Genomic DNA, 14,707 nt, shown 5'->3' on the forward strand with positions numbered 1-14,707 from the left:
CAAAAATATATAATTGTGCCACCATATTAATTTATTTCATTATAAAACTAAAATTTAATTAAAAAAAAAGTTTTTGATATTGATGACTTGGACCAAATAATAAAGAAAAGCAGCCAATGAGTGCCCAACATAGATGGGAACTCAATACTGTTTAAAAAGCATCCCAGGGTGATTCCTCAAGAAGTTGGTTGAGAAAATGTCAAGAGTACATGTCTGCAAATTCTAGGCAAAGGGCGACTACTTTGAAGATGCTAAAATATAACACAGTTTTGATTTATATTGGATTTTGTTTAGTCACAACATAATTCCCATAGTTCCATTTATGTTATTCCATAGTTTTGGTGACTTTACTATTATTCTAAAATGTGAAGAAAATATTATAATAAAGAATGAGTAAGTGTTTCAAAAATTTTGACCGGTAGTGTATATATCTATATATCTATATCTATATCTATATCTATATCTATCTATATATCTATCTATATATATATATATATATATATATATATATATATATATATATATATATATATATATATATACTGTATATTCCTTTCTTTTTCAGAATAAAGGGAGTGATGCAGCTGCTCTTCATACAAGTGAGCTGAACTGGTGTGATTTTTGCAGTCTGACATCATACATTACACAAAAATCAACAGCTTTATTGACAATGGTGATAGGCCAGTTTTTGCAAGGGGGCTCAGTACAATATCCGTACTGTTTTAAAGGCATTCTTTGGAAAGCTATTTAGATCAGTACGTCATCAGGCCAGTCCTGCTGGCAGGTGTCAGATGGCATATCTTAGTCTCATCAGATCGCCCACAGTGTGTGCGCTAACTGTCTGATGCGTATTGCACACAAAACCAGAAAATGCTTTCTCTAACATAAATGCGTCAATCTGACTGGCTGGTTTGATGGAACTTCTGTGAGTAAAATCACACAGGACTTTTTATCAGTTCTCCTGGAAACAGAGTCAAGTTCAGAAGGTTCCAGGTTGATACAATAAGTGCTTTTGGGGATGAAGTTTGCCAGGTTAGTGACATCAGATCTTTTAAAGATATTCAGAGTTTTATTTGAGGCAAGTAGTAGCAAGTAAAGTGGATATTCATGAGCATAACTGTTTGTTCTGCTTGGTTTTCTTAGTTATATCTTGGTGCATCTCAATCAGCTCCCTAGTTCAGCAGTCAAAACACTGACCAGGGAGTCGGCCATTTGTAGGGCTGTCTCAATCACAAAATCATTCCAGTACACTGAAACATTCACTCACTAAGAATTCCCAGAATGCACAGTAAAAACATGGGAGCATCATTGCTCATTATGTTCCCTTACTGGAAACGTCGCCATGTCTTCTGAAGTTTTTCTAGTTGTTAGAAGCAAAAGTGTAAAACTTTGAAGTCAAAGCCTTATTTTCTCTTTAAAAGAGATGTTGGTTGTAATGTCTTTCATCCATAATGACCATGAAAGAGAAACAATCTTTTAAATATTAGAGTTGTTAGAAGAAGTTTAAAAATGCACTTCTTTATATTTTTATTTTTTATTTATGCCATTTGACTGTCATATTCAAATGTTCAGCATTATTATGAAAGTGTCATTTATGTTGTAGATTAATACCTGCTGTGTTTTAATGTGCAAACTTGTTATCGTGTCACAGGTGATTACTGTAAGTCATAAGTGTCCCAATGTTCAGTGGATGAACACCCTTGCAAGTGCCTGAATTTGTGTTCACGATATACTGATTCATGACACAGGGAGCTAGGGAGCTGATTGAGATGCACCCTCAGTGAAATAGGCTGTACAGAGGTTTTCAGTGCTTAGGCTCTCTGCAGGTTTTCCAAAATTTGTCAGTGTGTTTTCTGTGCAATGCTCGCAGAGACTGCCACGCTACTTTAAAAAAAAAATTCACACGCTGGTTTCTTATTCCAGTATGATATGTTTCATAACATATTAAACGGCACGTAATGACAAAACTGACTAGGATTGATCGCTTTATGTGTCAGTTGCATGTCTCATCCTGTCTAAGTATGCGGTTTCAGCCGTTTCAGTCAAAGGTATAGCTACACAAGTCTATGAAGAGGGCAACAGGGCACTAATGGGGCAGCTGGGGTAGTGTCTAAAATACTTACTGGTGGGTGCCATGGCATTCTGATAAACAGGTGAGGGAGACGTCTTGGGTGTGGCCCCTTCAGACAGAGTAGTGTGAGAGATGGCCGTGGTTTCAAATGGGGGTATGGCCTGGTATAGCTGCTGTGGGTAGTGGGCCTGGCCTTGGGCAGGCTGGCCAATGAGATTGGGCAGGGGGCAGGATGATTCTTGTATCGAATAGTGTGGATGCAGTGGAGCTCCAGAGGTGACCTGGGTAGGAAGGGTCTGGTAAGGGTAGTACTCCTCCAGCTGGCAACTGGAGGACTGCTGTGGGTGTGTTACAGGTTCCAAGTGGGAAGTGTTAGTAGGTGCTTTAGGGCCAAAGGTAGGACCATTGTTGAGGGGAGGAAGGGAGAGGGCAACGGGTAGGACTGGTTGAGGGCAGGGCGGTTTGACTGGCACTGCCATGACAATGGGGGGCGATGCAGTGGGTAATGGGGAGTACATGTGGGCGGAGGACCAAGGAGTGTGTTTGGAAGCTAAGGCTGGCTCCTGGTGTTGGGGGGCAGTTGGAGGAGAAAGAGGAATTTGCTTGACATTGCGAGGTGGAGGGGTGACCCCTGGTTGCACAGGGGAGAAAGCAGAAGCCAGAGAAGTGGAAAGATGGGAAAGCTGCTGGGCCTTTTTTTGTGGGGAGTCCACGGTGTGATAGCCACTCTCCTGTTCCTGAGTGGAAGAGGACGAGTTGTAGGTGGAAAGTGCCATGGGGTTAAGGTGAGCATAGGAAGGGGGAAGAGTATTAGCCCGATATTGTCTGAGGTCATGCGGAGGAGGTTCAGACGGAGAGGCAAATGCTGACACTTTAAACTGAAGGGTGGAGACTAAGAAACAGAGAGAGAGAAGGGGTTCAACACAAATGACAAACAAAAAGAGAGAAATGTGAGAGTTCCAAAAAAAATTAAGCATCAATGCAACTGAAAAAGATGAAATGTGACATGAGCAAAAAATAGGAAATGCATCTTTTAAAGCGTGTTATATGATCGCAAACAAGTAAATCTCACGAAAACATGTCTGGGTCACATTTCACTCCACAATCAATAGACAACAATATAATAAATAACGTTTTGTAGACAGCTATTTGATAATGAAGGCTTTTTAGTGTATTGGGAGTGTCATGGTTATTTTGCTTTTTGTCATATTTTTTTTTTTATTTCTTTTGATTTTGGGGTGAAATTTGAGCTAAACATCTTCTTGACAGGTTTTGTGAGATTCACCCAAACAGAAGTCACAAATGCTGTCTATGACATAATGAAAAATGTTTGTCTTAGCTAAAACTGATAAATGCTTCAGCAGGGGCAAAAACATAAAGAGAGAATGAGTGTATAAGTACGAGACAGGGTGGTAGCACTAGGCTGTTTACTGTTTGGACTAGGGACGTGTTTGGCAGGAAGGGAATTTGATATTCCTCAGTGTTAATACTTCTCAGCAGACAATGGCGGCTGCAAGGTTATGATGTGGGTGGCTTTTTGTGTCTGTGAATGTTAATGCATCCTTTTAATTGCACAGCATGTACTCTCATATCATATTCCTGAAAAGTGCAGTGTCTTTAGTCTACCTGCAGAGCCAGATGTTCGCCGTTCCCTCTCCATCTGCATCTGATGCTTGTCCATCATTTGCCTATGAATTATAGATTAATTATAACTCACATAAAAATAATGTTGGACAGTTAAACTGTTAGATTCTCAAGTTCCTGTATAAATTGCTTACTAAACAGCAGAAGAAGATGCATGTGTTTGTGAGTGTGCTTTTCCTGTTCATTGAGTTGTAAAAGATGCAAGGCTGGGCTTATGGCTCACGCCACCTATGACTGTAGAGTGCAGTTGTTCATCTCACCACTAGAGGACATAGGCCAATCTAACCATCTTAAGTTTTGACAGAAGACAAGGCATTTATCATGGCAGCAGCTTACACATACTGTATTTGAACTGATTCAAGGATGCTGAGGTTTTGTTCAAAATCAGTAAAATGATTAGAAAGTTCTCCTATAGTAATACACTAAACACTCACTGACTATCACAAATAGACTGTAGTTCTAAAAGGAGCATTTTCTTTATTTTTAGTTTTCAATGTTTAAAGGTGAAGTGTGCAATTTCTGCCCCACTAGCCTTACCGCATGAAACTGACCCTTCACTAAGCTCCGCCCCCCTTGGTTACAGTCGCACACTCTGAAAAGCTCTGCAGAACTCCCCATTGGAATGAATGGGAAATTGCCGTGAACGATGTGGTTTTTGGCCAAATATTCGCATAAACGGAATGGATAATATTTTCACGTGGGCTGGTATGAAGAGTGACATTGTAATGCATATTTATCTTAACTTTTTTGTAAAATAAATTGTTAAATTACACAGTAATTTGATTAAAAACTGTGGAGACTGTGAATCAGAATCAAGGCAAACGATTATTACAGTCACATGAAAAGAGAAAAATAGCGATTACACATCTAATAGCATTAGCGTAAATGAACAGAGCTGTTTTTAACATCTCATAAAACACTAATTTTGATGCTGTGAACTGTTTATTTACTATCGCTTTTACTATGACTTGAATCAACACATAAATAAATTAATGGTCAGTTATTAGCTTTAATTTACCTTGGAGCAAATGTAGGTGTCGTTGCAGATGTTGTATGTTCATTTGGGAATGAGGGCTGACACACTTTAATCCATAACATGCTCTTCTCCAGATTTATTTAAAGATTATAAAAAAAAAAAAAGAAAGAAAGAAAAACACTGCGTGTATCTTCTCTGGGTAAATCGTGTCACTATTACAAATGACCCAGCAACAACATGTTTTACATTTTTTATATTATTTTGATCAAATTCAGCTTAAAAGTACTCAAACACACATTACTTCCATAGGCTGTCATTGGAAAATAGCAAATGCGTATCAGAGCAATGGCAGCAGGGCAACAGTTGCTAACATAGGATTGGTAAGAAGCGCTTTTAAGGTGGGGCTTAGCGAAGGGTCAATTGTAAAAATAATGAATGTTTTCAAACAGCTTTCCCAAACAATCCCCTCATCTTCCATTGGTAGGATAAACAGATAGTCCCATCCCCAAACTCATGCCATTGATTGAGCCATCAGGTTGGAACGCTCAAACAAACAGAGCAAACAGAGATGTTTTGAGGGTTTGTTTTTGGGGAAATTAACCTACAAATGGCCTACTTACTGTTATGGTACAGGAGAACATATTTTAAATGAGAAAATTACACACATCATCTGTATCAGAAATTAACAAGGGCTCGGGACAAAAATGCCCATGAAAGTGACAAAAATGCCTCTGGAATTCAAAATGAGTGGGCAAAAAATGCCCATGTAATGAATGGGCAATTTTTTTTCCATCTGATATATTTCTTAATATTCTATTCTAAGCCTAGGTATGCATATTATTGAATTAAATGTGATATAATTATTCAGATAATTTATGTTAATGAATTGATTAATATAAATACATCACATAAAGTATGACACACAGTACATTTTTATATGATAAGAAAAAATATGCCGTCACAAATATGCCGTCGCCAAATATTGCCCCTTTATGGAAAAGTTAATTGATGACATTGCACATCATCATTAAAAATTTGATTAAAATGTGACAGGTGTCTCAGAGTAAAAGTCAACAGAGACGGTCCGCACCTCCTCTGAGCCTCTGCATCATCTGTCACCAGTCCATTCTGACGATGTGGCGCTGGAGCTAAAGACAGGAACAGACAAAAAATTCACCTAAGAATTGAAATGTTTAAAGTAATTTAATTGTTTTTGCCTCTAAGCAACTATAAAATGTGTCCAACAGTCATATTCTGATACCTCAATGTGGAAATGTTACAGTCAAATAAATCAAGTATGAGATAAAAATTATTTTAGAGAAAGAAATTATGCCAAACCAACTAGACAATAATGTCCAGTCACAATCGCCCTTGTACCCGAGATGAGGAAAACAACTCAACACCTCATTACTGGACGTTTAAGCATCATAATCTTTCCGTTGAATCAGTTAAAGGGTGTGATGGAGCTCTGCTAATAATTGTAAACATGGCTCTCGAGTTACTAAAAAGATGACTGCTTATGTTACATGACATTCAGGCACTCAGTATGGGGCATGAAAGCTCAATGGAGGAAGGGCTTTTTAGTTCAGCATGAGCACATTTATAATCTATGGTTGCTAGGACTCATTGATTAGACATGACTGAGTTGATGTCAACATTAATCTGCTGTAAAATTAAAGGTGGCAAAATTACATATCTCTGTTTTAACAGAATAGAATCTATTTTACATTAATCACTGTTTTGTGAGTGCATTTGAAAGGATAATTAGCCTATATCATTTGTTACACTCAAATTGTGATATGGTATCTTCATAAATAGCCTGTCAACAATAGACAAATGGAATGGAAATATTTCTGCATTGTTGGTTAATCTTTCCTAGTTATGTTCTGTGCTCCTGTTCTCTCTTATCAACCTGCGATCTCTACAAGTAAGCTAATAAAATAAGTGTTATTAATGTCCAGATATTAATTTATATGGCAAGGAGTCATGTAATAAGTGGGATATAAACAGTCTGAGAGTCATTATTGTAAAATAAACAGCAATAAGTTATTTTTTAGCATACCGGAGGTTGAATTCAATGTTTCTAGAGGATTCGCAATCTCTTTCTTCTTACATAATAACATCATATCAACTGATGTCTATATATTTCATGTCCATTTGTTGGCTCTGCTCCATGTCGGGGTCCTGATCCCCATCTCAGGGCTTATTATGCAATAATAACTGTCCATTCTGCCAAACATCCCATGTGTTCCACCAGAAAAAGAAAGTCAAACAGGTTTGGAACAAACACGTACTAAGCCCTAAATTCATCACAGGATCAACATTTAAATGAAAGTGCAAAATATGATATATATATATATATATATATATATATATATATATATATATATATATATATATATATATATATATTTATATTTATCATAAATGATAAAACATTCAGTAGGATGCTATATCAGTTTCCAAGTTTACTGAAAGTTAAAAACTGAATAAATATATTATGTGGTCCTGGGGTTTCTAAAGTCAGGAAGGGCAACAGGAAAACCAAAATGAATAGTCACTGCCACTAAAAAATCTATTTGAATAACTTCAGCGTATCCCTCAGGCAACAAGAATGGGAATATCAGGGCTCGACATTAAGCACTGCCATGTGCTTGTCCTTCGGACAAGTAAATTGGTCATTCACTTGTCCGAGTAAAAAAGTTACTTGTCCGGAGACAAAAACAAAAGAAAGGATGTAAGAAGAAAAAAAAAAAGAGAAAAGACTCCATCGTCATAATTTACACCTAATAGGGATTAAGAACACAGAGCAGAAATACGGTAAATCATTACTAACCCTCAAGCCTGTATGAATTTCTCTATTCTGAGGAAAATGAAATTAGATTTTTGGCAGAATGTTAGTCATAGTCACTATTAAATGTCACTTCATCTTTTTTTTTTCTTCCATAAACTAAAAGTGAATTGAGACTGAAACTAACATTCTCCCTAACATCTCCTTTTGAGTTCCACGGAAGATAGAAAGTCAGACAGGTTTGGAACAATATAAAGGCGAGTAATGATGAAAGAATTTACAATAAGGTTCCATTGACTAACATTAGATAATGCATTAGCTATCACGAACTAACAATGAACAATATTTTACAGCATTTATCAATTATGTTAATTTTAGTTACTAAAAAAAAACAGTTGTTCATTGTTAGTTCTTAGTGCATGAACTATGTTAACATATACAACTTTTTATTTTAATGTATGAAAATGTATTAATATACTGTATGTTGGAATTAACATTAACCAAGATTAATAAATTATATAAAAGTGGTGTTTATTGTTAGTTCATGTTAACTGATGGAGTTAACTAACATTAACAAATGGAACCTATTTGTAAAGGGTTACCAAATTTTCATTTTTGGGTAAGAGTTGCATTAAAAACAGCTGTTTAATTTTGACAAAATGCATTGAAAATGTTAACAGATAAAATCCTGAGAGAACATTGCTGCTAAATCAGATATGTTGTATATTCAAAACAGATATGCATATTAAAGATAGATAATATGTTTTCATTGTGTGTTATTTATTAATGTTACAGTATTAATATTATTATAATGTAGACTGTTATATACTTATTAAAATTGACTGATTCACATGGCAGAGAAAATACCTCGGATACATACATTAGATGGAGCTCTAGAAAGATGAGAGATATAACGGGTGCATAAGTCTGTTTTAAGCATTTCTCTTCACTCTACAGACACTATTATTACACAAAGCATTTTTGCAATTTCTGTCTTTCTTGCTGTATTATGAGGGAGCGCCACGATGTGACGAGACAAAGTTATATCTCTCCAACGTTGCGCGCTTGCGGTGAAGACAGCTTTGTTGATTATGAACTGGAGCAATAGTTTTATTGCATTGCTCGCTTATAGAGACATGGCACAACACCATTCGCATGTTCAATTAACAGGTTTATACCTGTTTATATATGTAAAATCTAAAGTTCAGTAAATATGCACTTCCCCACTGCTCGCACTCACAAGCTGCTGAACGCTGCACCATGAGTGAAGGCGAGAGGGAGAGAGGGCGATGCGATAGAGGGAATTCCCCGCATTTTGAAAGTGAAGCAAGCTGGAATTATTAAAATTGTGCTCAATCCCCGCAATGCCACGCTATTGAGCTAACACTCGTTATTGAGATTTTAATCAGGCTACTTGTCTGGTCAGGCAAGTAAAATTCTCTTTAACTTGCCCGTTCAAAATTCCACTTGTCATGGACAAGCGGACAAGCGTTAATGTCGAGCCCTGAATAGGTTCACATGTCATGAGAAGGCAGCATTTCACACACTGTCTCAAACATGGATCCACCCGAGGTCCCTCCAGCAGCAGATACTCCTATATCATCTGTTCCTAAATCACTGATGAGCATCATAACAGACACACTATATACAACAACTACTTTGAAAAGAAACCATATATAAAAGGAATACACATAGCACCATATGTGTAAAACTCCAACAGAAATTCAACAGGATACATATATAAAGTTCATTTATGATGTCAATTTGCAGACCCTAGCAGTGAAGTGAGGCCATGCAACTTTCTACTGAAACAGCACTACAGCTCTAACAAGGCTATTAAGATTTCATCAAATCTTCCAGCTAGGGGTGTCTGGCTCAAGGAGCACATGAAAAAAATATTTGTATGCATACTTTCCTATCTGTATAAAAAAGAAATCCATAAATAAATAACATTCTTTTTTTGCTGACAGCATTGAGCAGTCAAATATTTTTGTATCCACCTTTTTTCCTGAACGCGGAAGTGTTCCATAACAGATGACTGTTTTGAGTTTCCGGTCTCCGGTGTTTTCACTTGCATCAGTGTATTTTATTATCAGATAATGTGATGTTTTATCATAAACTGTGTAAAATTTTTGAAAAAAGCATGTGGCTCCATAGTGCCGATATTTAAAGCAGGGGTGGGGAATTTCAACCCACAATCAGCAATTGCAAGCAATTGTATGGCCCACAAATAATTTTGTAAATATTCAAATGGCACTTAATAGGAAAAAGTTTCCCTACCCCTGTTTGAGAGAGTCACGATTTTTGACAGCGCCTCACCCATCAAAGTTTATCGAGTGGGTGCCTGATGTGAGGCTACGAACTGAGGTGAGTTACATTGATATTGTAAACTACTTCAAGTTATTATGACAGCCAACAACTGCACAAGTTGAGCCTGACCTCATTTTTTTCTCCAACTAACACTGAAATGGTTCTTGTTCTTTGTCTGGAACACTTGTATTAGACATTTTTATCTTGCTTCTTATGGAGACTGGAACCAATAAACAGTCCAGCGGCGATTAGAATCATCGTTGCGACGCAATATATTCAATTCACATGGTTTTGTGATGATAATTAATGTGTAGTCCATATCTAGAGTGTTTTATGAAGTACAAAGTGTATCATGTGTTGGTTGCATGCAGTAGCAGCCCATGTGTACCACACACACTGTACCCTGTGTTCACTGAACAGAAACACTGTCCACTGGGATAATCAGAAGTGCACATGACAACAAAGCTATGATCTGACTGGCTGAGTGAGTGGACCCGCCGATGAGCCTTGCCATTTGTCTTTATAACACACAACTTGCAAAATGTCAATCTGCAGATTTGTAGGTACAGTTTATAAGCTGGAGGCTGACACTTCATTTAACTTAACTGATGCACTAAACCTAGGATAACTTTGTTTAAATAAATATTCAGACTTCTACACCACAATGGTAACCCTTAAAACTCCAGCCTGACAGACACTCTTTTTAATTACCAATTTAACAGAACATTAAACATGAACAAATCTCCTATTCTCATCTTGCTCGAAAATGCATAAAATATCACTTCATTTCAACATTTGTTCACCCCATCCAGTCCCATGTAAAGCATCCTGGGAAATGGAAATCCCCTTCCCAGTTTCATCAATGCCGCAAAAAGTATTAAATTCGTCCAAACTCAAATTGATTAATAAACTTCAATTTTACAAATTTAAACGCAATGAAATCGAGTTGTAACAAAATGTTTTAGAATGATGTTGCTTTAGTTCATTTTAATTAAGTAAACTGAACAACCTGCATACATTTTTTTTATTTTTTTTTTATTTGCACGTCCAGATAAATTATAGGTATTTTAATAAATCAGTGTTCCCACATATTTTGACCAATGAATTTCCATGACTTTTCCATGATCTTTCTATTTGTTTGTGATAACTGGATTAGGATTTTTAAATGGTTTTAAAAGGTTCAAATTCAGACCGATAATTGCTAAGGAATCATTTAGAACAATTTCTAAATCAGTTTAACCAATTCATTAAAAAGAACTGATTCAAAACAATGATTCATTCACAAATCTGATATGACTAGGCTTGCAATTGTTTTCTACACAAGAGCAATTTCTAGCCAATTTTTAGAGCAGATCATAACAATAAAATATCTATATTTACAGCAGAAATTTCCAAGATTTTTCTGTGACTTTTAATAATTTTCGAGACTTTTCCAGGCCTGGAAAACACAAATGTAAAATTCTGTGTTACTGTGCAATGTATTTGTTCAAAATGTCAATATTAGTTTTGTTTTTTATTTTGTTTTGAGTTTTCAAAATAGTTTGACAGTACTTTCATGATTCAATGAACCATAATTTTAATGCAAGCAGTGGGTCAGTCCATACAGAAAATGATGTAATATTGAAACCATACCTAAAAATAAAATTTCCAGCAGGTTTATAGCTTTATTATTAAGCCATATTTCACTAATAATCCAAATTGGTATTGGGCCTCAAACTGCCATATCAGTCAAGCTCTAATGACAACTGTACAGAAATAGTCACAACAAATAAACACACACAACCATTGCCCTCCTATCGTACACTAAACCTCACATACACCCAGACCAGCACATGCCTAATCACAAGCTTTTGACACGCGCACTGCCAGAAACCATCGAGCAGCTTCCACAACAACATCCTCCATCAATGACACCACAATAGCCCATCCGAGGCATTACATCACATTATTAACACATGCAACTGAATCCCTTACAATACTTACTGCTGAGCTTTATTACTGTGGAGCTGACCCGTCGGATTCGCCCTGGGGAAACCTCCGGCCCATGCATGGCACCACAGCCCTTCCAGGTGTCCTTAATCTTTGTACAAATATTTAGAATGACACAGCTTTAGCTCCACTACCAGGTGGGTATTGGTAATAACTGACAGGACTCGTACAGGTAAGTTAAGGCAGGTAAACACCAGCTCCTCTCTCCTTTACATGCTGAGGTGTAAGCTGCAATTCCAACAACCTTACTAAGGTTACTAACAAACTACCCTCCTCAAAATGCAGAGAACATGCAACACCCATGGCCTGAGACTGTTTGGCTCCATGGATTATTTTAACCAGGCAAACCCCCCAATGGCAGCAGACCGGGGAGGGAGCCCCCCCACACACATCTTATAAGTAGCAGCAGCCTGAAACTAGAGAGGCCCATGTGCTTTTCTTAATAAGAGTTACTCTACACTCAAGGGTCTCGCAAGTAAGTCTCAAACAACAAAATGTATCGAAAAGAGGTTAGTGCAATTAATTCTTAAAGGGGTAATGTCATGAGGAATCAAATCAAATTCTTTGATATTCTGACATATAAGAGGTCATTGCACAATAAGTACATACTGTAAGTTCAAAAATTCCTCTCCAGCCCAAAAAGAGCATTTATTGTTTCCACCCTGCAAAAACGACTCGTTTTGAAATCTCCCCCCTTGTGACGTAGAAGAAAGGAGTCATTTGCACAGTCCCTGCCTCTACAACATACATTACGTAACATGGTGAATTCAGAACGAGAGTGTGGATGAGGGACGCCAACACTGGAAGTTGCACTATTTTTACTGTAGTTTGCTTTTAACCAATAAAATTATTAAGATGTGGAGCAACGTACCCAGATGTTATTCCTGGTTGTGGACAAACTGCATCTCTACATAGCCTTCTGAAGGATCCAACAAATGCAATTCTTAAGTTTATTTTGCCTGAGTTTGTTTGATATGAATTATATAGTCAGCCTTTGTTACTGCATAATAACCCATGATCAGAACTCCAACGTGGAGTGGATCGTGCCTAAAATACCAAAGAAATACTTAATTCCTCACGACGTATAGATTTGAGATCAAATTATTTACTATGTTAAAAGAACACGGAGCGCGACGAAAGCCAGTGGTGAATAGGGCTGGCCGATAGGACGATGTTGTCGGATATCTACGATATCTTATAAAGATCCCCATGCCAATTGCGACACTCAGTTGACAGACGATGATCGACAATATCAGGAAATGGCAAAACCATGGATCTGGGAAGTTGGCAAATATATTAAACAGTGGCCAGGGTGTGAAACTAGCACCTGGCACCCGCAAAATGTGACGAGGCTGAATCCAGTTCACATGCTCCTCGTCCAAATGTAGCCTATTTCATGCGTGGGTAATTTTGCTCATCTACCCACAACAGGCGGGCGACCTGTAAGATGTTTTGGAGTGACACATGACATGAAATTCTGTTAGTCACAAAGACACACACTTGAAGAAACACACTTTATTATATTTTTAAGAACAGACAAAAGAAAAGCCGTCAATGTGTGTGTTTGTTCAGAGGTGTGCAGCGCAAGCCTGTCTCGTGGAACAAGGGCATGTAAAGAGTTTTCACTTTTTCTCTGTTTCATTCAACTGAAAACTGTTTGCAAGAATAATGTCGTTTATGTGAATGCTGCAAATGATCTCCGATCATCTCAGGAGGTGCTGTGAATTTAGTTCGCTTTATTTCCACGTGGTTAGCATGCATTGTGAATGCAACTCTGCAGGTACAGTAATATACAGTATATCTTTGTATTAAAGAAACAAAGACAAAAGTGATTAAATCATAAAATAATACATGACACGTTCACCTTGAACCTAAAATTCTGTTTTTCTTTTCTTTGGGCAGCATTAACTGTATTACCAAAACGCAATACAAACACAAATTCGATAAGAACACACATTTGACAGCATTATTTTGGGAACACAAGGGAATTTATTAGGCTTATTTATTATGATTATTATTGTCTTTACATTTATAACTGTCTTTAGTTCTTAATTTGTAGGCTATTAGTAATTTTTCACCTGGTGTCGTTGACGGATGCTTGCGTGATGACAAATGGGGCCGTTGACGGTTAATGTTTGGATTTGAGGAGGTGGTTAAATAAAAAATTTTGATCACTTTGTTATTTTATTGCTTTTTTCATTTAGTATATAGTGCAATTTGAATTTAGAAATGTCTTTTGTTTATGTTTTTCGTGTTTCAATAAATGAATAAAATTTTTAAATCAAAATCAATAAAGCAAAAAAATTCACCGACCCTCGGCAGGGGGATTGATGATATAATCGTATATCACGATATTTTTAAAGGTGATTATCGCTAAAATAATTTTTACATATCGCCCAGCCCTAGTGGTGAAGTATAAGCAAGTAAGGCTGTCAGCTGTCTTAACTGTCTCGTGTTAGCACGGACGTCCTGTATTTTGACCAAAATGAACATGTCAGGACGACCTTTGTCACGTGATTAGGCAGCTTTTCAATCAAGGGAGACCCTCTCCACTGGTGGAGCAGGAAATGGGAGTGGAATTCCCCACCCGGCGAACATCTCATATTTATCAACATGGAAAGCACATCAGTCCGGTGAGAGACATGGGAAACCCATGAGCCCACCGTCTCTTATTACTCTCTTTACAGCTGAATAGAGATTTATAAACCTTTCACATACATGGCTTGTGTTAGTCTGGACTATTTACACTGTTGTCATCTTTACATAGCATTATTTTATCACCAAATCTTGTATGCCTGATAATATAAGTATTGGGAAGCAACAGTGCGCTGACTTTGTTCAGTTTTCAGTTATTCAGTCGAACAACTGTTGTAATTTGATTGTGTGCTTCACATTCAGTATATTGGGACATATAGCTATCAATGAT

At 37.1% G+C, this 14,707-nt stretch overlaps 1 protein-coding gene across 5 annotated transcripts in view; it reads right to left on the bottom strand.

Moving 5' to 3' along the window:
* Positions 1-14,707, bottom strand: part of LOC127410884 (ena/VASP-like protein) — a 58,867-nt gene that overhangs the window by 6,148 nt on the left and 38,012 nt on the right. For 4 of the 5 annotated variants that reach the window (XM_051646117.1, XM_051646115.1, XM_051646114.1 and 1 more), the window contains exons 4-6: positions 5,782-5,839; positions 3,698-3,759; positions 2,124-2,963 (exon numbers count right to left, since the gene is read on the bottom strand). In XM_051646117.1, coding sequence (XP_051502077.1) covers positions 2,124-2,963; positions 3,698-3,759; positions 5,782-5,839 — 960 coding nt within the window. Of the gene's footprint in view, positions 1-2,123; positions 2,964-3,697; positions 3,760-5,781; positions 5,840-11,775; positions 11,991-14,707 lie in introns of those variants that run through there. The other variant, XM_051646118.1, reaches the window with a different exon arrangement.

The sequence above is a fragment of the Myxocyprinus asiaticus genome, chromosome 20 (assembly GCF_019703515.2).
Source record: "Myxocyprinus asiaticus isolate MX2 ecotype Aquarium Trade chromosome 20, UBuf_Myxa_2, whole genome shotgun sequence".
In the NCBI taxonomy this organism is placed as follows: Eukaryota; Metazoa; Chordata; class Actinopteri; order Cypriniformes; family Catostomidae; genus Myxocyprinus; species Myxocyprinus asiaticus.